The sequence below is a fragment of the Hermetia illucens genome, chromosome 2 (assembly GCF_905115235.1).
Source record: "Hermetia illucens chromosome 2, iHerIll2.2.curated.20191125, whole genome shotgun sequence".
In the NCBI taxonomy this organism is placed as follows: domain Eukaryota; kingdom Metazoa; phylum Arthropoda; class Insecta; order Diptera; family Stratiomyidae; genus Hermetia; species Hermetia illucens.
Window position 1 is genome coordinate 147,854,429 of NC_051850.1, and position 26,773 is coordinate 147,881,201.

Sequence of the window (26,773 nt, forward strand, 5' to 3'; positions counted from 1 at the left end):
AATGTTTCTTAGCAGTTCACCCCGTTCATAAAAGGGTCAGTTTGCAGGAGTTCTCAAAAACCGACGTAAGTGATCTCAAAATTCAAAGGGTGGTAAAAGCAGAAAAAAGGAGTTAAGAATACCAAACAATTTTTACGAACTCCCACTGAAAATGGTGCACCAGGGACACTGTTATTACCGACTATAAAAACTAAAAGGTTTCAAAAGAGAATTACTAAAAAGAATGGTGACCCATAAAAAGACTATTCTTTAAAAAGGTTATGTCATATAACGCTGGCATTCCCAAGAAGCCTCTGACGTATCCATACATTCCTAAAAGAAATGATTCTGGAAATGAAGAGAGTCCTTAGACACCAGACTAGAATAAAACCCAGAAAGCAGGTGACTACGCGGTGCAGGGTTACTGAGTTACGATAAAGAAAAATACATACCAGGCCCACGAAAAACAATTTGGGTCGCTCGGTTCGAAAGTGTGGGCATTTAACTGACTTTGCAAAGCATATGGAAACACGCAACCTGGAAAATAAAATTTAAGAACCACCACTCAAACTAAGGATGGAAAATGACGGGATATGTGGTGAAAAATATTGTATACTACTGTGTTCAAAAAGTAAGACCAGTATCTATTTATTTCAAAATGTATTTATTTATTCTTGCAAATCTATTTCGTCGCCTTCAAAGTAATCCCTCCGGCACATTATACTTACGCCAACGTAGTTTTCAATCCTCGAAACAAAAATCAAAGTTGTCTTTTGGGATGGCTTTCAGAGCTCATAGCAGTTCACATTGTATCTCTTCTATCGTCCAAAACGATTTTCCTGTAGTGTTCTTTTGAGTTCCGCGAACAGTCAGAAGCTACCAGGTGCGAGTGATTTGGTTGTATTACGAAAAAGGAGTCCTCTTTTTCCAAGGAATTAAGATGTTTGAGCAGCAGCCACGACTTGAAACATTTCAGTTTCCCAAAATATCTAAACTGGTATTGATAGATTCCTTCGAAAAACTAAAAGCATCAGTAAGGTCCCTAACAGTCATTCGAAAATTGGCAAGCCAAGTTTTTTCGATTTCATCGGTAGAAGTTGATGGTCGTCCGGGACGCTCTTGGTCTTCAACACTTCCACAACCTTCTATGAGCCCCCCCACCCATATATCATCCAGAACGTTTCTGTATATATAGCTTGTAGTGTATATACGCTGAATACACCTGATATTCAGTCCGATGTAAAACTGACATTTTATTTCTTGAGGAATGATAATTTGACGGGAAGGAGGCAACTTTGACCTACAGTAACTTTATTAATAATGGTAGGGTTCCCACGAAACTTTCCAGAACCTATACTACGGCGAAATATGATATATATTATCATATTACTAACTTTATTTGAGCAAATATCCGTATGGAAGGTATTTTGAGGCCTAGATACCACGTGGCCAGGCCACCATGATTTCTCCGATTTCGCGGTTGGGTAGCTTCTGAGAATGGGTCCTTGAAGTAATTGACCATTTTCGGAGCTCCACTTCCCCCTTTCTAAAACAAATGTGCCTGGTTCGGAAAGTACTAATCGATGCCTTTGATTTGACTCCCTACATAGCTATATTAAGCGCAAAAAAATTACCCCTCCCACTCTGAACAATGCTATTCACCACATGTATGGGGGTTCACAGTTCCAATCTTACTCCCAAATTTCGTGTCAATAAGTATAACCGTGTAGTGCGTGTGACAGACATACGCACGAACAGACAGACAGTGAATCGATTTTTAGCAAGGTTTTATTTTAAAAAAAAAAAATATATATTGACGTGTGGTTTACCTGCGCAATTTTAATTGAAAACTGGCCTTACTTTTTGGACACTAGTATATAGTCTATGCTAAGGCGCCTGCTTTGTAAGATAAAGGAATACAAGAGCCGCAAGAATCGGGTAGTAGAACTGTAAATAGGAATGGCGGTCTCTTGCTGAAGATTTTCACCGAATTAAATGCTTCTACTTTCGGAGGGAAAGGTTCGACTCAGTAATTCATTATATTCACGGGGACCAACAGAAAACGTTCATCCACGTCAAAAATTAATTATGCAATAAAGAAAGTGTTCGCGGGTGTATTTGGATAACAAGTTGGTCCGTTGTGCTTGTGGAATGTTGCCAAAAAGATTGTTTTCAAATGATTCTGGATATAATAATAGTGTTAGTAAACTTTGGCTCATAATTCAAATTGTATCTGGGTTTTGAAGTATCTCATTCAAGGCGGTAACGGTACACGACAGGACTACGGTACGTCGTAGAGACAATGGGGTCAGCATGGTCTCGCTGTAAGTATTACTCTGATTCGACAGGTACTCATTCACAGCTGGAGACTGGTATCCGACATCCAACTAAGAAACAAATTCCTCTACAACCACTGAGATTTCAACCGCGAATTTCCACTGCGATATAATCACTGAATCACCCAAACACTATTTTACATGTATATAGGTATCGATATTTCGAAAGGCAGATGCACCCTCCTTCATTGCGCATTACAATTTGTTCTGAAAAGTCGTTTACATCTATTTACATATTTAATTTAAGATTATTATATGATGATAAATTAATTTCTAGCCAATTAATCGAAAGGGTCATGCAATCCCAGTTGTTGAATAGGAGATTACTGAACTCTGAAGAACGTCTCATTTCATATTATAATATGTTCATAACCATATGCCTGACTACCGATGAGTTAATTTCCTTTGGCATTCATCTTTATCATAGAATATAATAATAATAATCGTTTGGGCATCCAATTGGATCAGGGCTTTGCAGTGTGTTAGAGAACTTCATTCAAGACCGTAACAGTACACTACAGTATACTGTAGGAGGCAATGTCATCTGCATTGCGCTCGCCCGACATTATTACTCTGATTTGACTCAGGTACTCATTCACAGCTGAGTCGACTGGTACCCGACGTCATATCACCATACAAATTCCACTGCCACCAGTGAGATTTGAACCGCAACCTTCTGTAAGACAGCCTTGTGCCCTAACCACTCAGCTATCCAAAGTATTTGCACTGATTTATTCCTTGGTGATAGTGCAGGAGGAGTCTGTGGATTTCTTCAGCTTCCATCGACTCGTCATTGTTGATACATTGTTTGGGCGCAGAGCCTGCCATAAAGTCAGCAAAGGTTTCAACTGACCGGCGCCATGCGAAAGGGATTACCACCTAATGCTTGTGGGATACTCCATTTCTCGCAGATTTGGAGGGCTACGACACCGAAGTTCAACATTAACCGTTTATATTATCCAGCTGTTGCTCGACAATGGGAGAGCTATCTTGCTAATCGGATGGCACCTACACTGACTACCCCGCCTGGGAATATCGCCATCAAAACTACCCCTTTCTTGGGTACTATGCAGATCGTCGAAGGCTCTATTGACCGCTGTAAGTGAAGTGAAATCTCGAGAAGTTCAACGTAGGGTGCCCCATGAAAAAAGGGGATTTGATTTGCGATGGTCAAGGAAGTGAAAGATGCTGCAGAACGCAATAAGTGTATAGCGCATCATCAAAGAATTTGCATGTGGTCGCAAATGTCTCGATGAAGCTGTGAGGACGTTAACGGTCAACCGCTCGCTCATGATGAAAAGCAGGTGAAGTCGTTTAGTTCTGGTCCAATCGCTTTGACTGATAGTGATTATACCAATCTCATTGGGAACCCTATTTTTTCTTACTAAGCAATCGTGCTGCATAGGCCAACCATTCCAGATTATGGCGAGTTGCTCTGCAACAGCATCGCTGTGAAACATTGAATTGAGGTTGCTCCTCGTGCTTGCTGGTTCATCCAGACTTCCTTTTTCTGCCTGTGAAGTCACTTCTCCGCTCGACGGAGTTCGTGATAAGTCTCTTCGCGTCTCCGTGTCTTTTGAGGATGCAACACTACTCGGTATGAATCTGCCGACTGCTTTCCGCGCAAGCTAGGTACTTTCAACAACCATTTCCTATGACACTGCGAATTTATCAATCCGCAGTCCGTTATCATTTGCATTTTGATGTAAGCTATGAGAGCCAACGTTTCGTCTGAATGCGGGCTCCATCCCTTCTTGGCTGTTAAAATCACCAAGTATGATTTTGGTATCATACCTGGGACAGGCTTCGAAGGTTCGTTCTACTGCCTCGAAGATGATATCCTCCTCCGACTCTGCAGTCACATGCCATGAGAAAATGCGCAAATCGTTATTACGTTGTCGTTCCCGGGTTCGTTGTTGTATACTCAATCCAGTCCGAGGTTCCTTTTGTAGCTTCGTAATAGTTTGTTTTCCGTGTAGAGTTAGCCCTACCCAACCACTAACCTGATGGACCAGTTGGTACAATTTGCCCCGTTTTTAGAGGCGGGAGACTCGCCTTCATCCTTCTCCGTCTGCAGTTTTTCGTTAAAAAAGAGCTCCCAGCAGTTACCACTTGGAGGTGGAGATATGGTTTGACAGTAAAGCTGTTGGTGTTGGTTCAGCAAACGTTTCCCAACTTTTATGCTCCATTGTGAATAACAATCTCCGTTTCCCCCTGGGACTTGTACTACCTTTCACCACCTGACATTATATGCTTAATCATAAACATGAATGCATGTTTCTTAGCATTTCATCTCGTCCATAAAGTTTTCTAAAATCGACGTAAGTGATCTCAAAAGTCAAAGGGCGGCTGTGGAAATGGGGCAGATTCTCTGCACGGCACCAAAAACCAAAAGTCTTTCACTAGAAAAACCAGGAAAGTTAAAATGTACCAGCGACACCAGAAGAACATCAGAAGAATCAGAAGTTTCTAAAAGGGGTATGTAATGCTGTAGATGGAATGATCTCTAGGCGACCGAGAAAAACTTTTTTGGCAAAGTGAAGAAGTGCTTAGGAGAGCCGGGTAAACTAAGGGTGGAAAGGCGGGAGACTATACAGTGCAAGGATATTTACAAAGTCTCAATGAAAGAGAATACCGCAAGACCTATGAAATTCGAGCCGATAATTAAATGATAATGAAAGCCGCAAAGCATAAAATTACCGGAAGAACCAATGCACAAACTGCGATGACAGGTAAGGTGAAAGTAGGCTGGGCCGTCAGAGAGCAAATATCTCTCAAGCCCTGTTCTAGATACGTTGAATTTGACTACGAAGCAAACAATGTGGAAGAAAGGGTAACATATTCAAGGAGTGGAGGGTATCAACCGTCGTCACGGTTCAAGCGCCGCAGCAGGCCGCAGCAGGTACTGATACGAATCAGCTCGTCTGGATGAAGGGCGTAAAACGGGGCCATAACCTATGAATTTTTTCCTAACGCTCTCGCAAACCTGATCAATATGACAGAAATGACTTCCACAGCTGCGCCTGCCATGTTGCTTCTACTGCAACGTTGGCACAAAATGAAATATTGCTAGCTGCCATGTTATCCAATGCGAAAAGCGGAGACCGCAAAAGTCTGAACCGACAGCTTCAAGGCTTCCACTACAGGAATGGTGTACAAATAAGAGGTAGTTGCGTTCTGCTCAAAGTTTCCACTTTCCAAAACTGAAAATACTATATTAGATTGATGAGTTAGTAAGAACTATATTCATAGAGACCACCAGGAAATTTTCCCATAGATCAATCGATGACTGTGCGGCAAGGAGAGACAACCCTATATCGATTGTGGATGAATATACATACACTAATTCAACGCAACATCTTCGCCTCCATTATCGCCAGGCGGCATTTAATGTCTTTCGTAGTCGGCCAGCAGTCAGATCCACATAAAGAGACATGGAAAAGGCATTGCAGTAGGAATTTTGAAATTAAGACATTCATTGATGCATTGATCGCAAAGAATGCCACTGTGGTACGCTACTTTATTCAGGTAGTACTAATGCGTGAATGCGCTTTCAATCTGCGGACAAAACGAAGATGATACTAAGAGTAATTCTTTACCTTTCTCTAAGGTCTTTGCTTTATACCGTTAATTTTCGCAAGTAAAGACCGTTATTCAAAATTGATGTCTAATTTGGAAATAAATAAATATGACCATTATAATGAACAACTACTTTTGACATGAACAATGCAAACAATGCGGAAATTAACCAGAACTACTTCACTCTCGAGAGAGATAAGAGTATTTTTCTTCATCTTCGACCTTTATCTTGCTCGGTAGTCGAGCTGCCCTGTCCAGATCGAGTTTTCCCCTTAGTTTACACAGTTTCTAATCACCGTTTGTTTATTTGTTTCTCATCGGTGTGATTTTTCAGTCGTAAGTTATTATCAACGTGAATATCATAACTATGCAATTGTAAATAGCTCTCTAGTAGAGGGATCCCTCATATCTCCCCCAACGAGCTCATACAGTCAGGTTCAGTGCAAACTGGAGCATCCATCAAAGAGATAGTATGGTCCTGTAAACTCAATGCAAAGGCTGGTAAAAATACCCCTTAATACAGATTTTAATAAAAGAATTTTACAGCAGCGAACTCTACATTTACAAGACCAGTGTCAGTTTCAAAGTCAATGCGGTAAGAGTTGTTTTTTTTTATTATCTTGACGTGCGACAGGGGCGAAGGTGACCGACCCTGCTCTAGATGTCTTCTAGAACCTCTTCCAAGGTAGTGGCGGAGAGGCATTATTTTTCATGTTAAAGTATTAAAACAATACTTAACATTATCACTAAAACTGAAAGATAGGGAGCTTTTTTTTTATGGGATTAGGGGGGCTAGTTTCTCAAATAAGGAAATTTACCTCGAAAATATTTGTACTATGGTTTTTATTTCAGCTTGATTATTTTACAAATTCCAATGAGAAAATATAGTGACTAATTTTTACACTATTTGGTTATACTAATTGAATATTTCACGAGCTACTTAAGTATCTCCGGAACCGCCACATTAAAAAACTGAATAGCCAATCCATGACATAAGTCCCAAATCTTGTTCCAGAGAACAATTTCCTCAATTTTTCCCTAAACGCCAATTTCTTCTGATTTTCAAGACTCAATTCATAAAATTTGGAATCATTCAATGCGTTTTTCCATTCAGTTTCATAATCCACTAAGGTGAGAGTGATACTTGTACTTTCATCTAAATCCAAATATTTCCTAAGTCTCGTCCTGAATCCATCGTCCATTGGTCTACTTTTTCCATTTTCTACAATCACATCTTCAGGTACATTAGTCTTGTGACTAACAATATTCCCATTAACTTCAGTCACCATCGTATTTTTGGTAAAATTATAAACCGGAACTTTATGAAAAAATACGAATTCCATATATTCGTAGCCTGTGATTTTAGAGCGTTCCTTCAACAATGTCTGAATGCCTTCTTCTGAAATGAATGAAGGGCAAAGTCGTTCTTGCTCGCGATCCCTATTGTACTGATATCCTGGAACGCAAACGGCTCTCCTCGTCAGAAACATTTGTATTTCGTACGACATATAGGGCACAAATTGTTTCAACCCATCCACCAGGGCTTCGGTCATTGCTTTGAATTGTGGCGATTCTAACTGCACTGCTGGCAAGATGAAATAGCGCATGATGGTTTCTGATACCTTCTTGACTACATTGACCGGCATAAGGCAAAAGTTGAATTCATCCTTGATACCCAACATATACCCTATCACTGCCCAAAGATGAATAAATGCTTCTATATCTTCTTCGTTGTCATGAGCTATCCCGAAAACATCTGGACGGATCAGTGCAAATCTGAAAAAGAAAAACGTGTACGAGTATTATTAAAAAAATCCCACAGCATAATCAAGTCACATCCCTTATCGCAAAGAGTCGACAAGCAAAAGGTAGTAGTCAACTCACCCCATGAATCCAAACTGCGTTACTGTCATTTCTGTTTGAGTTATCATCCCAATTTTCTTACTTTGTGCAGATCTCGAAGCATTCAAGTGCAATTTTCTTACACGCATCAAGGACTCCCATGATCTGCAAGGTAAGGAAACACTTTAAAACTAGCTATATTCTTCTTTTCCTAGTCTTACTGTGATCCTGGGGTTAGGTCGCACTCATACCAACTTAGCGTATGCAAAATTGTTGAAACATAGCGTTTCCTTGCAGTGTCTGCCGTACTGGAGCGACCAGTCGCACATAAAATTTGAAGTCCTTTATGCTGGGCTAAAAGGCTGATGAGGCTGACCATATTCGAACCAAATATACCTCCACGATTGTCCGCAAAATATCGTTGAGCTCTGGGCAAAATGAGATTATATCTGAGATTACAACTTTAAAAGCAAAAGATTATGTTACCGTTTAAATTTGACGTCATCGTACCAGCTGGGCAAACTTGGTTCAAAATTAGTTAGGTCAGTATCACAAGGTGTATTGTCGGCATCACCAGAAAGTCGGAATAGGAAACCGACAGCAGCTGAAAGACAAATTATCAAGTTTTCATTTGAAATAATTTCAATGGAACCAGTTGCGGCTTATCTCTCACGAAGTTATCAATACCTAATGTAGTAAAGAATTTTCATCAGAATCAAGTGAAGTGCTAAAGGTTTTGGTAACCAAAGTTGATCGACGGTTGATCTAGTTCTGTCAAAGTACAATCGTTGGTCTAATAATCTCCTAAGATTCTTAACACCATGGAGGAATCTGTTGCATATTACTCATTTCGGCATTGAAAAGACAGATCGAGACGTGTGGTTTGGGTGATCCGTTACCTTTAAATCTCCCAACTCTTTGATGCTTCCGTACGGGTGTATTCGCTCATGTCAAGGTTTAGGTACGGAGCGTTGAACTTTTGCAACGGTACACTTCAGCCTTTGTCCCGTTCACAAGCAGGGTCGACTCATCGTGATCGGTTTCACCATTTGAGTACAGCGCTGGACTACCATCTAAATACCTCCATGTCATCTGAGAACTTGCCTAGAATCGTTTGACTCATTAACTCGAGCTACCTCTTCCACTCTCCCGGCTTATGGGGCCTTCAAGTCAAGAAATTTCTCTTATCAATGGAAGGGAGAGGAGGAAGCGAATTGTTAGTTCAAGGAACCCCTTGTAACAAGCCAACCTGAATCCTGTTGCAGACGCCACCCGCAAAGCTCCCGACTTCTGCACTTGGGTCCTTGACAACGGCGTCAAGCCAGACCTCCGCGCTGTAGAGCAGAACGGATTGTGCTGCACTCATAAGAAGACATCCCTTGATAGATAAAGGACCACTACTGCTTTGAATTGCTCGAAACAGCTCATCTCCAAGTCGAGTGTTAATCCAAGATACTTGGCCGTTGGTTTCGACTCCACGTATAGAGAATAGCGTCAACCACTTCGAATGCGATGTTTTGGTAATTACTTACTGAGAAGTTTTCCAGAACTCGCACCCATTTACCGACAGCATCAGTGGTTCCAATATGAACGTTACGTAAGGGATGCTTTCTTAGCAGCCGAGGCACCAAAACGTTAGCGTTAATACGATGTTTAAAACTACGAGCGCCGTTCTCACCGCCATTTTCAGAAGCCGTTTCCATCTAGAATCTGGATGAATCACGCCCCATTCAAGGGTCCTGGCATTGAAATCACCCCAATGAAGATCCACCCCTCCGTGCTCAAAACGCCGCACTCAAAAGCATCAAGCTTGCATCGAAAATCCAGTATTGTCTCACTCGATGTTAGATAAACACTGAATAACGTTATCCCTAAACGCCGACTCCAGAAACAGACGAATACTTCGGCTTTAGCAAAAACTCTAAGTCGAGTGCTATCCCGAAGCCAGATGGCTGCGCGACTCAATGTGTCGAGATACCATGAAGCTGTACCGATACCGTTCTCTGATTAGCCCTGAGTCAGCTTTCACCTCCGCAACAAACTGTGCTAGCATCTTGAAATCCGTCCAATACGTTTCCCTGGGCTTTTTATCTAGCACAGTAATTCATGCAATTCACTGATAAGGCAATTCATTATTTCACCAGCAATTAAGCTACTGCATGCATACTGGGAATATGTGTCGTTTTAGCAGCATTAATAAGCAATGCTCTGTTATATCCCTCCAAGGATGTATCTGGCATGGTATTTTGGTCCAGTCACTTGTCCAGAAATATTTGTTTGCCCATTGTTGCTTCTATAATATCTGAACCTCAGAATGTTGCTCATTCCAATGTTCCCTCAAAAAGAGCTCATAATAATGTACTATTACTTTAGGAAATTTGCTAGAAATGGATGTTTATGATAGAAGTACAGAAAGAAAAAGATTAATGGGAATCCCACAATTACAATAAGTATTTCCAAAACAAAATGTTAATCAATATGACAACACTCCTACATTTTTCTTTTTCTTCTTTATCCTTTGTCTTATTGAGAAGCAGGATACACTCGTCTTGATCGATTAAGATCGAGAGACTATCAAATCACCATCTAACGTATCAAACCACAACGATGGTTAGAGCGGCCTACTGGTCATTTCCCATCGACTTCGATCTTCAGACCTTGACAAGTGAATTCCTACTAGCGCGAATTACATGTCCATGCCATCGAGAATGCACGACCATCTGCTATCATTCCACTTTTGGACTAGTTGCTCGAGATCAGTTTGTTGGGAGACGGTAGGAGGACATCATCTTTATAGAAGACCGTTAAAGGATGGATGTCCATGAAAAGAACAGAGATATGGAGGGGTTTTGAATGCCTGCAACATTTCGAGATATGCGGGATTGCGATGAAACCATTCAACCTGTCACACAAGTTCTTCTGGCACTCGGTGTTGTTGCAATGCATATCGGAATAATTTTCTGTTCCACACTGTTAAAAATCGCTTCTAATTTCAGGTATACAATGTAGAGAGAACGATGATCCCCTCGATGTTTCTTCATGAAAAATTAGGCAGGTTTGATTTACGATTATTTGAATGACCTTGCGAATATGATTCCCAAGAATGCGTTAAAAAATACTTCTTCTGCACCGCCTTCATACTTCCTTATTCGAATGATCGTGCTTTATTGCATTCTACTCTTCTCAATAACGTAATTAAAGAGATAACTAAATTTGGGTCCCAGTTTTCCACTTTCTAGAGTTTAGCTGCGATGTCCTCAGCTCTTGTCGCTTTTTCCCATTCCCACTCGTTTGATTGCTTCCTCATTTTCTATTGCGTTGGCAGGCGGAATTGCTTCAATTAACGGCGGTGTTTGTGAAAGTGGAAACCGGGTAAATTATTCTGTTGAAATCTACTCGAAGTATCTCCAACATCTGTCTGCCGCGGCTGGTCGATAGCTGGGCAAAAAACATGGATGCATTGGTGTCCGCTTTTGACAGATAGGACATATTTGTTTGGCCCGCACTAATTTGCTTATGTCCTGATGCCGACCATGCAGAGACGAAGGCACTTAACTCGCGACATCCCACGTCTAATGATGGGTCGTCATGGTCATTAGTGTCAATTCACGAGTTCTTTTGACAGTGGAAACAAATCGGAATACCGGAAGCTCGCGCTTCGGGTATAAAGGTTTTGTGTTAGTCTTATGTGAAAAACTTCTACGCACATTTTTCCTTCTGTGTATACAATTCCAATATATTACTTCATATTTTTCCAAACTACAAGATATGCGTACATATTACAGACATAGATATTATCCTCACCCAAAACCAACAAACTGCCTATTACCGAATACTGTACATATATGTGTATGCACGTATATAAATTGATCGTACCCATATTTCCGATTTACTTCGTACACAAGAGCATACATATGTACATATATAGTACATATATCGAATACCGCTGGTTAAATGTATAAATATATATGTACTTCTAAGATGAACTTAAGGGGGTTGCCGCGTAAATTTCCAGAATATGGAAACATACTCTTATTAACTTTATTTATGCAGTTATCAAAACCGAAGCCATGATTTTGTAGATATGTATAATACAACTGAGATTTTTTTCAGATTTTTCGGTTGGATAGGTTGTGAGAACGAGAACTGCTTTACTTTTCGGGGCACATATTGGGCCCTCACTCCTCTATGTTTTTCCAATATCAGAAACAGAATGGATCCTTTTCGTTTGATATCCCACATGACCATATTTGGTGAAAAAAAATTTACACTTTCCTTTCACACGCATGGGGAGCCTCCCTTCAAACTCAACACAAAATGGCGTCCCTGGCCACATGCCAAGGGACTCACAGGCCACACCTTCTTATCAAATTTGGTTACAATCGATCGAGACATTGAATCAATTCAATCAATCAAAAGACGAAATCATAGAAGCGATTCATAATTTCCTGTTGCAATCAAGGTGAAAAAGGTAAAAATGTTTGAAAAATTGAATTTGTTGTTTTTCCATTCTATATACCTTTAGAAGTCACGTCCTACAGTTTTAGAAAGAAATTCAAGTGTTATAACAGAATGTTTAGGCGATTATTCCCTAACAAACATTTACATTTCCTTAAAGTATGCATACTTTTTGGCCGGGTTCAGTCAAGAATGGAGAACTCTGTTCAAAATTCAAGACATAATGGGCTGCCCCTTTAAATCCTATGAATACGCCGTACAAAAAGATGAAGAGACGGTCGCAATGGCGGAAAAGGCTACGACAAAAGAAGAGAGTTCGTTTAAAAAGTAGCTCAGCAAGAGAAGAGGAGCAGGAATATATCGACTCAGAAGTACCTCTGTATGATCCAAAGATAGCAAATTGATCAATTGTAAATGTTAAATGTCTTTTTTTTAAATGCCACCTAAATAACCGGTGAAAAAGTTCAAAGGCGCTTTTCTCAAATTTACATTTTATCAAACTGCAGACAGTTATTCTCAGGATTCACTCGGCCACTTTTAATAAATCTTATTGGATTTTCTTTATTAAGGTATCCGACGTGACAATTTACCAAACTATCACAAAAACAACAAATAAAGATGTAACGAGGCAAAACCGCCGATTTTTTCGACTTGGATGTGCAAATTGTGAGATTAACCGTCTGCAATGGAACAATGGATCTTTGGATGGCCAAACTTCCAACGTCCTCACTTATTGAATGAGTTTTCTTGGTCCGCCTTTTGCGGGACCTGTCAGGTACGATTTATGACAGCAGAGTAACTCCTACTATACTTTATTCACCTCTTTCCCAGTTCTCAGCATTTTATTATAGTTTTACTTACTACTTACTATTTCTTTATCTGGACTTAGGGCCAGCATGCTGAACAAATAATATGTCTCTAATATGTGTGGGATATCTTTACAGAGTTGCTATTTTTTCTCTCTACTCCTTTAAAGATCGCGCCTCCAAAGCTTATTTACAACACATTATTAGAATAGACTTACCAAACATATCTTAAATGAGTTTATATTGAGAAATGCTGACACATCTAGATAAACTTTTAGTCTAGCTGACTGGCTCAAATTAAATCGCAACGTATTGTTTGAAAATTACTCGAGTTTTCGTCACAATATTCACCAGAGTCCATTTTACAAAAAAAAGCATGGATTTTACGAAACACCCCATAATAAGTATAAGGTAATAGAACTACCGAAGGTCTACTTAAGATCATCAACTTCTGAAAAAAGTCATATCTTTCTCAGCAAATGTCACAACGCCAACAAAAATCAAGAAATTATTGTTTTCACCAGCGCTACTATTTCATGTACAGAAAAATTGCTTCCTATTTTGTAATACCTTAATTATTACCGCTGGCCACTGCAGTAATCTTGAATCGGATTTTTCTCAACTCTCCAACCAGTTTTAATAGAAAAATCTCAGCGTACGTATCTTAAGAATGAGTTATGCAACTCTCTGGAAATAATATGCATACATCTTGAGAAAAACACAGCCTCTAGAGAAGAAAACCAGCTATGACTGCACATTTTGTTCAGATTTATATAGATATATGTATTCAAACATAGCGCGGTGTAGCAAAGCTTCGGTTTGTATGTCAAGAATGAGACGAATAAGGTATAAACAGGTATACTTGAGCCAATATAATAATTATCTGAATATTGTCTTCATAGAGTTAGCTAAACTGTTGAGTGTACATATAGAAAAACTAGTATTCGTTCGACCGACTCGAGTTGGGTTGCATTTTGACCGCCAACAGTTCAAGTGCAATATTTATCTATTACAAGGTCAATGGAGGGCCTGTATTTCGAATACCACACATATTCACTTCCTCTCTTTGATAGTTGTTAAGGCCAAACTGTATGTTTTATAAGTTCAACTTAAAAACTACTGCCACAGCCAGAAGAAAAATAAGTAATGTGTGCATACTATATTATGTAGATTTTTAATTTCAGTCTTTCTTTGGGTCTACTAAATTTAGCCGGTTTTCTCAGTCTTCCATGTAAAAAAAATCAGCTTTGCGTTTTCAATATATAGTACGAAACGAGTACACAGATCTGTTCTTGGAAAGAAATAGTAACATGTTCTCTAAAACAATAGTTTAATTACATTGAAAACATCATTAGGTCCTTTACCATCTTCGTATTTTTCTACACGGTTTTATTGTGTTACATATATTATTGGGTAAAAGGTATGTCAGTCAAACTTTAGAGTGATCCCGCTCGTAGCAATTGCCCATGCCAAGACTCTAATCTTCTGAGCGAGGATAAGAGCCTCCGTTCAGAAAATAGAGCTCAGTGGAAGGCAACAGCAGAGCTGATCAGATTAGCCAGCAAGAGGATGTACACATATGTATTAAAGGATTTACTGAAATCTCTAAAAATTAAGGTTAATGCAGCTCTTTCTACGTGCGGCTAATTAGCTGCACCGGAACAGTCTACATTCAAGGCAGAGTCAAGAACACCTGGGAGTGTCAACAAGGATTTCGCGAAGCAAATGGGTAAGGAACGAAACGATAATATGTATCCTGACGGAAGATCTGTTCTCTTCGACATTCGAAGAAATAAAAGTAAATAAGTCGGGAAACCGGAAACTAGATGCAACAGATTTAAAAAGTTTTGTGTTTCCCTATGTGAGGAGTGATGAGTTCCTGGCAGTTCCATGTGAACATAGTTAAAAATTTCATTGCCCTCTACTTTTTAAAAAGACATTTACACAAATGATTTGATCTAGATAGCACTGTATTGTTAATGTTCATCCCCATAGGCTTCACACTAGGAGTTCAATATATTAGTAAATGAAAGTTAACCTACAAATGATACAAAAAAGGGCTGGGGAGAAGCAGATTCTTCAGGAATGGAATTTTAATATTGCACTCGATTGTCAATTATTCTCGCTAATTATGACGTCAGCATCTTATTTGCATGACTTGAGATGCAGTAAATTCATGTTAAATTGATAAGTGTGAACTGCTACAACCTGGATGTGATTGTTCTAGTAGCCCTAGGATGAATTTAAGGGGGATTTCTCAATCAATTTCTAAAAAGCCTAGATTTCATTAAAGCGCACCACCCTGATTATTGTCAGATTTTTGAGTTGGGTAGTTTCGGAAAATGAGTTTTGTCTCACTTTAAGTATGCAGATTTTGACTCTTTACTCGCGTATTTTACAATCCACGACAAACTAATATCAGTCTCAGAAAATACTAATCGCGACCTTTCATTTGATACCCCAGATGACTATATGTATATGGTGAAAAAAAAGTGAAATCCTCCCTTTGCATATATGGGGAGACCCCTTTAACCTCCACGTAAATTTATGTCACTTATTGTATGCGTGGGATTTCGTAGTTCCCATCTGTCCATTAAATTTCGTTCGGATCGGTTGGGCAGCCGTTTTGGAAAAAATACGTGTGACAGACAGACAGTGAATCGGTTTTAATAAAATGTTGTTTTACACAAAAGCTTAAAAGGAAAGGGTCAGTACTTATATTGTAACTTTTCCTCCTGAAAGCAAACTTGTCCCTTCTAATTCTACCCAACCGCAAAATAAAAAGGTAAAAATGCAAATAATCTTTGTTACAATTTAAATGCTGTGTTATTTTTGAAAGCCTTTGAAGAGGAGGACCTTAAAGCGTCATCAAAAAATACAAAGGCAAATGTTCATGCCAAAATATTCTCTCTCATCAGTGTTTAATAGTTTCCATTTCTTCCTTTCTAAACGCCTCAACAATCAACCCTATCAACCTTCAGAACTCAGTCTGTCATTATCATAGGTTTCCGCAGGAAAACGGATCCTAAGGACAGCCTTTTCGATCTTACCATGAAACGCTTTCAATTAAAATTGAATTCGACAAGCAATATGCATCGAAATAAATACATTAAATACAACAGTTGTTTACCCTGAGGTTTTAGAATTTAAAATTACAAGTGAAGATTAGTGTTCGTATCGTTAATATATGCAGATGACGACAGAGTTATTCTCTAATAACATATATTGTAGTACTAATAGCTACGCCATGAATGCAAATTTTCTTATAATGAGGTATACCATATAATTGCCGGAAAATATGTAGAATATATAGAATAATTAGATATCTCTAATCACCCTCTTTGATCAAAGCTCGGTTTGGCAACATCTGGCAACTGCAACTCATCGGAAAATCCCAATTTTACTTTTTTTGCGACGTACGTATCAATCGTACTGAGTTCAAAATAAGTTTAATAATAATAATAATCGTTGGTGCAACAATCCAATTGGATCAGCGCATTGAAGTGTATTAGAACACTTCATTCAAGACCATTACGGTACATTACAGGATTACAGTAACCTATAGGAGGCAATGTGGCCAGTATTGCGCTCGTCGGAGATTATTACCCTGATTTGGCTCAAGTACTCTTTCACAGCTGAGTTGACTGGCATCCGACCTCAAATCACGTTACAAATTCCACTGCCACCAGTGAGATTTAAACTGCGACCTTCCGTACGACAGCCTTAAGCTGTAACCGCTGAACTATCCAGATACGGACACAATCTATTATTTTGATGAAAATTTAAGGAGGGAGAGGGGGAGTGCATTTTAGAACTACTGGTTCGTCGGTAATTGTAAGCTACCAACGGAAGAATGCTGCATACTCTGCAATTCAACAATCTCTATGGACGCGGGCAAACGCAGAGACCCATCACGAATCCTATAGGGTGGAGAAGCAAATTCATAGATGCATAGAGGAAGCTTGGGAGAACCAACAGGTCTGTAAACTTGAGAAGTACAGGAAGCAACCGCACAAGCGGCCCAAGTTTTACCAATAAGTCAGCAGAATGAAGTCTTATACAACTCGATGCTCATTTTGCCGAGACAGCGAAGGAAGTCTGATTTCCGACCGTATGGAGCGATGGTAACCAGAACATCGTCTAATTGGGAGTCACGCCAATTAAAAACCACGGACAAATACTGTCACCACCAAGCATGGAAGAAACAGTGCGTGCAATTCATCGGCGTAAGATCATAAGTTGCCGGAAGCGGATGGAATTACAATTAAACTGGTTAAATACATCCAACTAAAGCAAGCGATTCATCAACTAATTTTCAAGGTTTGGAGCAGCGAATCAACACCTAATGATTGGTAAAGGGAAATTATCTATAGAATTATAGAGGTAGAGGATTATCATATACAGGTATTTGATATTCTGCGCTATCTCGCTGGGTTCAATATGTCCACACTCTCCATACTCTCTCAAACTGCAGGCTCGCTCTCGAGACCTTTCAACATCAACAACTGTCTAAGAAAAGGCGATGCACTATGATGTTTCCTTTTGAACCTAGCCCTGGAAATGGTTATACGTGATGATAATATAAACAACATCAAATCAGCGACGCCAATGTAAATATTAGAGATACTATCCTCTTTAATTCCACACAACTACTGAACTATGCTGACGATATTCACGTAATGGGAAGAAAAACCCGAGATGTGCAATCTGCCTTTTTCCCCTTCTTCCAGAACGAGCAAGCGGGGCGCATTAACGATCATCATCATCAACGGGCCAACAATCGGTATCCGGTCTAGGCATGCCTTAATCAGCTGTCTGGCATCCTAACCTACGCCATCGCTTCATCTCAGGCTGGCTCTGCCTCGTCTTCTTTTTCTATCATAAATATTCCCCTTATAGACTTTTCAGGCTGGATCATCCTCATCAGTGACCCGGCCACCGCAACATGTTGAGCCGGATTTTATCCACAACCAGACAGTCGGGGTATCGCTCATAGATTTCGTCGTTATGTAGGCTATGGAATTGTCCATCCTCATGTAGGAGGCCAAAAATTCTTCGGAGGATTCTTCTCGCGAACGCGGCTAAGAGTCGCACATTAATGATAGTAAAGCGAAATGGACGGTAACAATGACACACCAAAACCGAAAGAAGAAACAGTACCAAATGGCACAGATCAAATAAGAAGAATAAAGATAGTACAATACAGCTTTAAAACTATTGAAAACTTCTCCTATCTAGTGTCGAAAGTCACAACCGATAACAGCTCTGACAAAAACGTCCACGTACGGTTCTTGGCAGCCAACCAAGCCTATTTCAGCTTTCAAAAACCGTTCCGCTCGAAACGTCTCACCATACGGTCAAAGGTCTTAGTGAAGAAGACAATGATTTTGCTAACCCTAATGTTTCTTCGGGCCGTTAGGTTTATAGTAAAAAAGCTGCGAATTCTTAGCCGCGTTCGGGAGAAGACTTTTTGGCTCGAAGACTCTTGGTCGCGGTTCAAATCTTACTCCTGGCAGAGGGATTTGTTACCGTGACTGGTGTGAGCACCTGAGTCCAATCAGGGTAATAATCTCGGGTGAACGCAATGCTGACCACATTGCCCCCTACAGTGTACTGCAGTGTACCGTTACGGTCGCAAATGAAGTGCTGTAAAACACCGCAAGGCCCTGATCCAATATTGATTGTTGCACCAACGATTATTATTATTATAGGAGGATGGACGGTTCATGACCATATAACGATGAAATTTATGAGCGATCCACGATCATCTACTAATGGATAAAATCTGGCTCAATAGGTGGTGGTGGTGGACGGAACAGCTATTCCGTATGAGTGAAAATGATCCAGCCCAAAAATTCTTTAAGGGTAATGTCTCTGGTAGAAGACGTACAACGGCACAGGTTAGGTCGCCACACGCGGTGCAACTGCCTTTCAACGGATACTTAGATTTACTGAGGCCCAACTGTCAATCACATCAACATTGTATATTTCTTCTCGATCAACAGGTAGCATTGGAACGTCATCCGCATGCTTTTACAGATTTTATCAATATACTCTACCGAAGTGGCAATAGCACACCTTCTTGTTGGACGCAGCATTTCATTTCTTCTATCATCAAGAGCCAAGGAATGAGGAACAACAAAACAACAAAACTTTCCACGCCAATAAGCAGGATGGTTTTCTTTTGGCGGATGCGAACTTATTGCTTTCTTGCGCATACCTATGAAGTTCAACCAATCTTGTCTAACATTTCAACGGTATAAATATTGCCTTTATTTTCTGCTAAGAGATAGGCACGCATCCCAGAGCAAGACATGCTAAGAAAATATTTCCTATGCTTGCCTCCAGGTGTTCTATACTTTAGCATTCTTTAGCATAGCCATTTAGTTTGAAATGGTCAACGGATGGTATAGCAACTCTTACTTTTTCACCGGTAAACACCGCTCTTGCACCGCTCTGCAGTTTCAATTCCTTTTACGACACATTGGTATTGAAAGGCTTGCGGAAACCACTGACTGACTTCCTCTTACTTCTGCCACCAATTCCCCTGAAAGATATATTTAACAGAGAATCTGCACTAACTCAACTCTAGACTTTGTAGAAGTATCATTCGGTTTTCTAAGCGAATTAAAGTTGGCCAACTCATCAAAAACTGTTTATCCTGTCCCCTTTCGATAAATTTCTTTGAAAATTGCCGCATTTGGTGGAGCAACAATGCCCATGCCCTCATTCATCAATCCACCTTAAGTATTTTCAAATTTTCGAATTAGCTGCTTCTCTGGTTTGCGATGTCTGATCAGCACAAATTGATTTTACACACTCATATCGACTTCACTAGTTGCCTTTCTTCTCGTTGCTCCACGGAAGGTGTTAAAGAAAGTTCTAACAGGTAACATTTAGCCCGTATTCCCTTCATTAGTGCGGATCTGCCATCTGACAATCGGTCAATGTACGCATTATTCTCCGCGTACAGATCCACTTTAGAGAAAGGCACTGAAGATGTTGCGATTTGAGCTGTTCTGTCTCTCACTTTTCAAACGAAAATGGCATTTGACAGTTTCCCGATATGACTGAATTTTAATGTACCCACGAAAAGTGGGCTTTTCCGACTATTTTGATGGAATTCGAACATCAAACTGAAATCCTCTAAACCTGGGGTTCGCACAGCAGCGGCCCGAAATGAGGCTTCAGCAGCTAACTCTTCTTTTCCACCTTCCTGTTAGTATTTCAGTTGCAGACCTCATCTTCATTGAGAACTCTCACATATCGATTCTAGTCCCCAGGAAAACATGGAAGTAAGACTTAGTGCGGAGTACATCCAAGCCTCTCCCACCACAGATGTGTTGATCCTACTAGATCGTTACCACCTCCTGCTTCCTTGCATCCAATTTCTCTTTATATTACCACACTTGGTGATGTAGCAACATGCTTATCCTCATTTTTCGACAGCCTCTTCCACTGCCAGCGGTTGGAAGCCTTTTATAGTGACTGGGCCAGTTGCGTACAAATCACCAGCGTTATTTTCTTTCGCTTTTCCTTGTAAGAGCGGAGGAGAAGATTCTGACATCCAGGATTTATCTTGTAGTCCCCTCCTCAGTAGCCTTCCTCTTATGCTTTATGAACAATTTAGGCAATAGTGCCGCGGAAGGGCGGGTAAATTTTTCTCATCAGAAGAATTTCCATACTCTCCGGCTAACTGAGCTGTAGGCACTAAATTAAATTATTTCATCATGCGGAAGCCCGGAAGGAATCTTTTGAGACCTGCAAAATTCGCGTGACTTTTTACCGCTTGGAGCGCCAATAACCTTGGATTGCATATCCATGTTTAAACACTCTTAGGGTAGTAGTGAACTCTACAGGCCACCCCATCATCAGGTGATCTCCGAAGCCTTTAGCGTTTTTTACTGAAACTAAGAAAATGCTTGAGCAAATAGTTCCCTACCATATAAATGGTTCAAAGAAAATGCAACCGCTAGAAATTCAATTTTTTTAAATTTTTATCTCTTCCGCATCAAAGAACTTTAAAATGGAAGCTGTATCTTTTCCATGTTTCATTGCTGTCTATAATACCTGTAGTTTTAGTATGTTTGATGTTTCATTTGTAGAGATCTTACGCTAATTTAACCTTTCGGAGCTCATTAGTGCGACCTTGTCTCACACAGCATTTATGGGAAATATGTCTACTGTTCGTCAATAATTGCATTATGTAATGAATGAGTAGAACATCTATATGTCCTTTAATAAACACTGAGAAAGTGGGCAGTAGCCTGCGAATCATATCGTTTACACATATTTGGTCCTACAAATAATTTTGCATTGGAAATGGTGCCTGAATAGAACGTCCGTTCAGGGTGTACCTATTTTTCTTGACGCATTTCCTATTTTAATCAGCATATTGTGTCATTTTGACTGGAGACCATCAGTTCAAATGCAAACTTCCATTTATTCACTAAAGATTGCAGAAAGGTTGTGACTCTTCAAAGTACTGCCATCAATTTTTCTCTTACCGATGAATTTTTAATCAATGGTCTCTACTTCATCAAGTAGTGTTCCAAATCAAGACCAACTACTTGAATCGATCAAGGTTTCCGCCATTGACCATCCACTCATTTGCTATCGAGTCTTTACTTACTAACAATTCCAACGGTGAACTAGCGCTTTTCTAGTATGTGATCATAAGAAGGCACACAAACCAGTTGAGTTTAAGGTCGTCCAGATATTTATGTCTTTAACGGACATCATTATATAATAGTACTTACCTTGTTCCTCTTCAGTTAGTTTCGCATCACTTGAAACCATGGGGTCCATGATAATAATTAAAGTTGAGCCTTCAAATTGGAAATGCTATTGTCCTGTAAATAAGAAGATATCGATGTATTACAAGTTGTTATGTTTTCAATTGTATATCAAATAAAATTATTAGCGCAAAGCATTCTGTGCACTTAAGACGTAATCAAAGTTTACGATCTTTTCATTTCTTAACCTTTGACTCAGTAAACCATTTGCTACTGGTACCCAATAACTATCAGACAATAAATTCGTTTTCATTTGCTGCTTTCTTTCCAAGCAGTAATTGGTGAACGCATTATTCGCAAAGTTCAGTAAAGTGTTCACTGTAAGATTTTATCATTCTAGAACGCTAAAGTTTTGTGAGTAATTAGATCTGGTTCAAAGCTAATGAGTAGAGATAATAAAGTCTAAGTGCAATCGCCATAAACCAGCTCATATGACAATGGACTAGAATTTTACTCGTAAATATCTAATGAAGTATAGAATATAGAATTTCCACGTTCTATTCAATACTTCAGTTTTAATTTACCATTAATACATGCGCTTCACACCTCCCCCTGACCTAAGTCAAAAATATAATAACTTTCCTTACAGGGAGATGTAAAGACACTTTTCAATCCAAAAACTATATTTTAATTTCTAATCTGATTGGATAACAAATTGTCACTATCGCCCTTTTTGGAACACTATTCGTCTACCATATATCCGCTTAAAATGCACATGGCCTTGATAATAGAAGGAAAGCAAAGCAAATTTGTCGACATAAATATGATATATTGACTCCATTTGTAAATGTGCGGGATCCATTTGAATATCCTGACCAACGACTAATGAGGAAGAAAACACCAAACCAGAAGACACTAGTAAACATAGATGCAAACCTCCACTGTTCCACATCTAAATACTGGCAGTATCGAAACTATTAGGTTGTTGCACATATATGTCAGTTTCGTAAAAGTCCAATTTTCGGGTGTTCATAAACTCGTCGAAGGCAATTTTGATGACCTCTTCATTCCTAAATTGTTTTTCCGCCACAAAATGATCCAAATGCTTAAACAAGTCGGGAAACCGGAAGCTGGGCGCTTCAGGTATGAAAGGTTTTGTTTGCTTCTTGTGTGAGTATATTTGGGTGTGAAACTATCCCATTTGTACGTAGCCCGTTAAGAATATGCATTTAGCATATCAGATTCAGTACTTTGGGTTCTAAATTTACACGGTAAAGACAACTTGGAGATAATATGCTTCATATTATATTTTATACTACTACCAACTTTTATAACTCTGAGATAAACTTAAGGGAGGTTTTACTCAATTTTCCAAAAAATATGGTAATATACTATTATTAACTTAATTTGAACAGATATCGATATGGAGAGTGTTTTGAGGCCTGGGCACCATATAGAGGCAGCCTCATGATGTTTTTTTCAGATTTTTCGGTTGGGTAGTTTCTGAGAGTGGGTCCGTTCAAGAAATCATCACTTTCCACCCCTCCCACTCCCCGCCTTTTTAACAAATCTCAAAACTAACATCGGCATCGAAAAGCACTAATTAATGCCTTTCATTTGATACTTCACATGACTATATTCGGCGAAAAAAAATTTTGCGCCCCCCTTTTACATGTATGGGTACCCCCTCCTAAATCTCAAAGTAGGAGGATATCACTCAATGCATGCATGGGGGTCCCCAGGCCCCACCTTCTCACCAAATTTCGTGTCAATCGGTATAGTCGTTTCTGAGAAAAGTGCCTGTGACAGACAGACAGACAGGCAAACATTGAACCGATTTTAATAAGGTTTTATTTTGCAAACAAAACCTTAAAAAGTGGTAGTCGGTTGGCGAAAGGTCCGGTGAGTATGGTGGATGAGGCAGAGTTTCATACTGCAATTCGTTCAACTTGTGAACCCTTGTTCTGGATACATGAGGTCGTGCATTGTCGTGAAGGAGTATCACACCATCTCTGTTGAATAATCGCGGCCGTTGAATACTCAATTTTTGGTGCATTTCTTCGAGTTGGGCCCAGTGTTTCTGTACATTTGTCGTTTCTCCAGGTGCCAAAAAAAATAGTGGATAACTTCAGCTGTAGACCACCAAACAGTCATCATTACCTTCTTCGAATGGAGGCACGGTTTCGGGATATGCTTCGGTGGCTCATCAGCATCTAGCCATTGTGCTGATCGGCGACGATTGTCGTATAATATCCACTTTCCATCAGATGTTACTATTCGCTTCTGTTGTGGGAGAGTAAAGAACTGCAAATTTCCATTCGAAGCGCCATGCTTTGCTCCGTAAGGGCATGCGGAACCCATTTGTCGAGCTTTTTCACCTTTCCAAGTTGTTGCAAGCGCCGGGAAACTCGCCTAGCAAACGCAGCTCGTCGTTGTCAATCAATCGTCCTCGATGTCCACGTGGCTCACTTTGAAGGTTTACGTCGCCTGGCCGGAATTTTTCGAACCACTGCCGTGTGGTTCGTTCGCTTACCGTATCCGCTCCAAATGCGCTGTTAATGTTCCTGGTTGCCTCCGCTGCTTTATGACCGAGTTTGAACTCATACAGAAAAGTATATGCTCTTGGCTCTTTTCCATCCTTTTTTCCTTTTTATTCACTGTTATCACAACGATGATCAAAACTGAAATGACTGCTTGATTAAATGTAGGAGTATTTATACTTCATTATCCGACACCTACAGCGCCAACTGGTGGTGGTTTGATACAGCAAAATCGTAACTAACTTCACTTGATTGCCAAATCAGCCATTTAATATGTAACAACCTTGTTAATTAGTCACTCTTAAAATTGTAAACATAATAAAAGTCTAGGTCAAGGTCAACCCGAAGTATTGCAGCTGAACACTTCGCTCGGGCAATATAATCTTAAATTTTGTCTAACAGCACTAATGTAATTAGTAAAATCCTAGAAAAAAGGTACATCTGTTATAATATTTTTTTCTTAGCAATTCCATTGAGCAAACATTCAAAAGGCGCCCAGTACTCTACCCAAAGGATTGAAAAGAACTCAGGCGTCCCAAAAATAGCGAGTAGCGAGAGACAAACAACGAAACCGACAGCAAAAGCAAGGCATACATCGGCAAAAAGGTAAGGTAAATGGAATCAGTCACACAGTTAAGTGATGAAACTGTCCACTTGCTTGAACAAGTTGATTGAAACGACCAAACAAACTGACCTGCTCCAACATCCTCTCCTCTTAGGCAGACTCATTGGTTCAGTTCTACAAACCAAAAGTCCATCAAACAAGGCAATCACTTAACACAAACCCTCCTATAATCCTCAAGAAACGCCATTTTACATCGACTCCTTCCTAACCGCATTGTTCAACCAACATCTTTCTCAGGATCACCCTCAGAACATCAAAATTAGCTTGATATAGTCAGAATACCGGAAGGTGGACGCTTCGACGGGGACCTGACAAATTGGAGAGAAACTTTCCAGCTCGCTTTTCCAATTAGCCCGGAGTGCCATCAAGTAGCTGGTGGATTAAGGACTCCTAATTTATACTTCTGTCAGGTAGTGTCTAATGAGTAGCCTCTGGGCTGAACGATACCGCAAGTCCTCTATAGTTCTTTAAAAATTTTATTATCAGCCCAAAGCATGAGGCCCGTGGACCAGAAACTGAGGAAGAGAGTTTCTCTTCGATTGGTTCGGTCTGGCATCAAAGGGATGACCAAGACTCCCCATATCCTAAACAAAAACTTTATACAGAAGAGACAACTTTGAGCTACTGTAACTTTGTCACTAACGGTACGATCGCCACACTTTGCAATATCGTGCTCTATATATATTATAGTCTATATAAAGGAGGTCATCCCGTGTGAAGGCCACCTTTTGTCCTTTTTTTTTAGAATTTTTTTGTGAAGAACTGGTTAAAGTTACAAGTACAAATTTTTCATCATTTACTTATTAATATAGCATAGTTCATTATTGAAATACAGAGCAGCTTATACACCCATCTCCAAAAAAAGGTGTTTTTCCGCTGCTACACTAGAGGACACTGACCATCTTAAGGAAAAAATGCAAACGCCATTTTAAAATGCGTACTTAACCACAGTCCGCAAACTAGAATTTTTAAAAAATATTGAAAACTATATTTTTGGTGCCTTAAATTAAATTTTTTTTGTAAATTTTGGTGTTTTTCAAGGTTTCTTTAATGAATGAAAAAAACTATCGAATGAATAGCAATTATCCTGGTTTGCGGACCGTGGAATATATGTTCTGAATCGGTGGTGAAAATTTCAAAGAATTTCGTTGGATAGATTTTGGCGTATGATGCGGCCAATTTTCAACATGCAGTTTCGAGAAAAACGCATTTAAAAAGTAGAATCCGATTTTTAACGATAAAATCTTAACTGTTCACTAATCTCCTATACCTAGCCCATAAACCTTAGGTTTCTCGAAGAAACACATGTAAAGCCTTGATTTCAATTCTTATGATTTTAGCGAAGTCAATCGAACGTTATTCGGACCGACAAATGTGCGCTTTATTACGGTGATCGACATAAACCTGGCATGTGGCATTTTACTTGCTTAAGACTGTAATTTCCGAACGACTCTGAATATCATAAAATCACTTTGCCCATATATTCAACACTATATCTAGATACAATTGATGCCAGAAAAAAAAATCGATTCCTCGAATCCGCTACACGGGATGACCCCCTTAAAGCAAATGTTATGTTTCTAGGACAAGCTTAAGGGGGTTTCTGGTAATTTTCTGAAAAACATGGTAATATACTATTATTATCTTTATTTGAGCAGTTCTCGATATGAAGCCTGGGCATCGTACAGCGGCAGCTACATGTTTTTTTTTCAGATTTTCCAGTTGGGTAGTTTCTGAGAAGGGCCCGTCAAATAATTGATCACTTTTCAACTTCCGCATTCACCCCTCTTCATAACTAATATTAAACATAAATTACGCCATCAAAAAGTACTAATTTAGATCTCATTTAATACCTCGCATGACTATATTTATT

At 39.6% G+C, this 26,773-nt stretch overlaps 1 protein-coding gene across 4 annotated transcripts in view; it reads right to left on the reverse strand.

The window, feature by feature from the left end:
- Positions 1-6,720: 6,720 nt before the first annotated feature.
- LOC119650020 overlaps positions 6,721-26,773 on the reverse strand; it is a 43,524-nt gene continuing 23,471 nt past the window's right edge. For all 4 annotated transcript variants that reach the window (XM_038052493.1, XM_038052492.1, XM_038052494.1 and 1 more), the window contains 5 exons: positions 21,760-21,852; positions 8,223-8,340; positions 7,958-8,164; positions 7,779-7,901; positions 6,721-7,670 (listed from right to left, as the gene is read on the reverse strand). In XM_038052493.1, the coding sequence (XP_037908421.1) occupies positions 6,824-7,670; positions 7,779-7,901; positions 7,958-8,164; positions 8,223-8,340; positions 21,760-21,808 (1,344 nt within the window). In that variant the 5' untranslated portion in view covers positions 21,809-21,852 and the 3' untranslated portion in view covers positions 6,721-6,823. The remainder of the gene's footprint in view (positions 7,671-7,778; positions 7,902-7,957; positions 8,165-8,222; positions 8,341-21,759; positions 21,853-26,773) is intronic.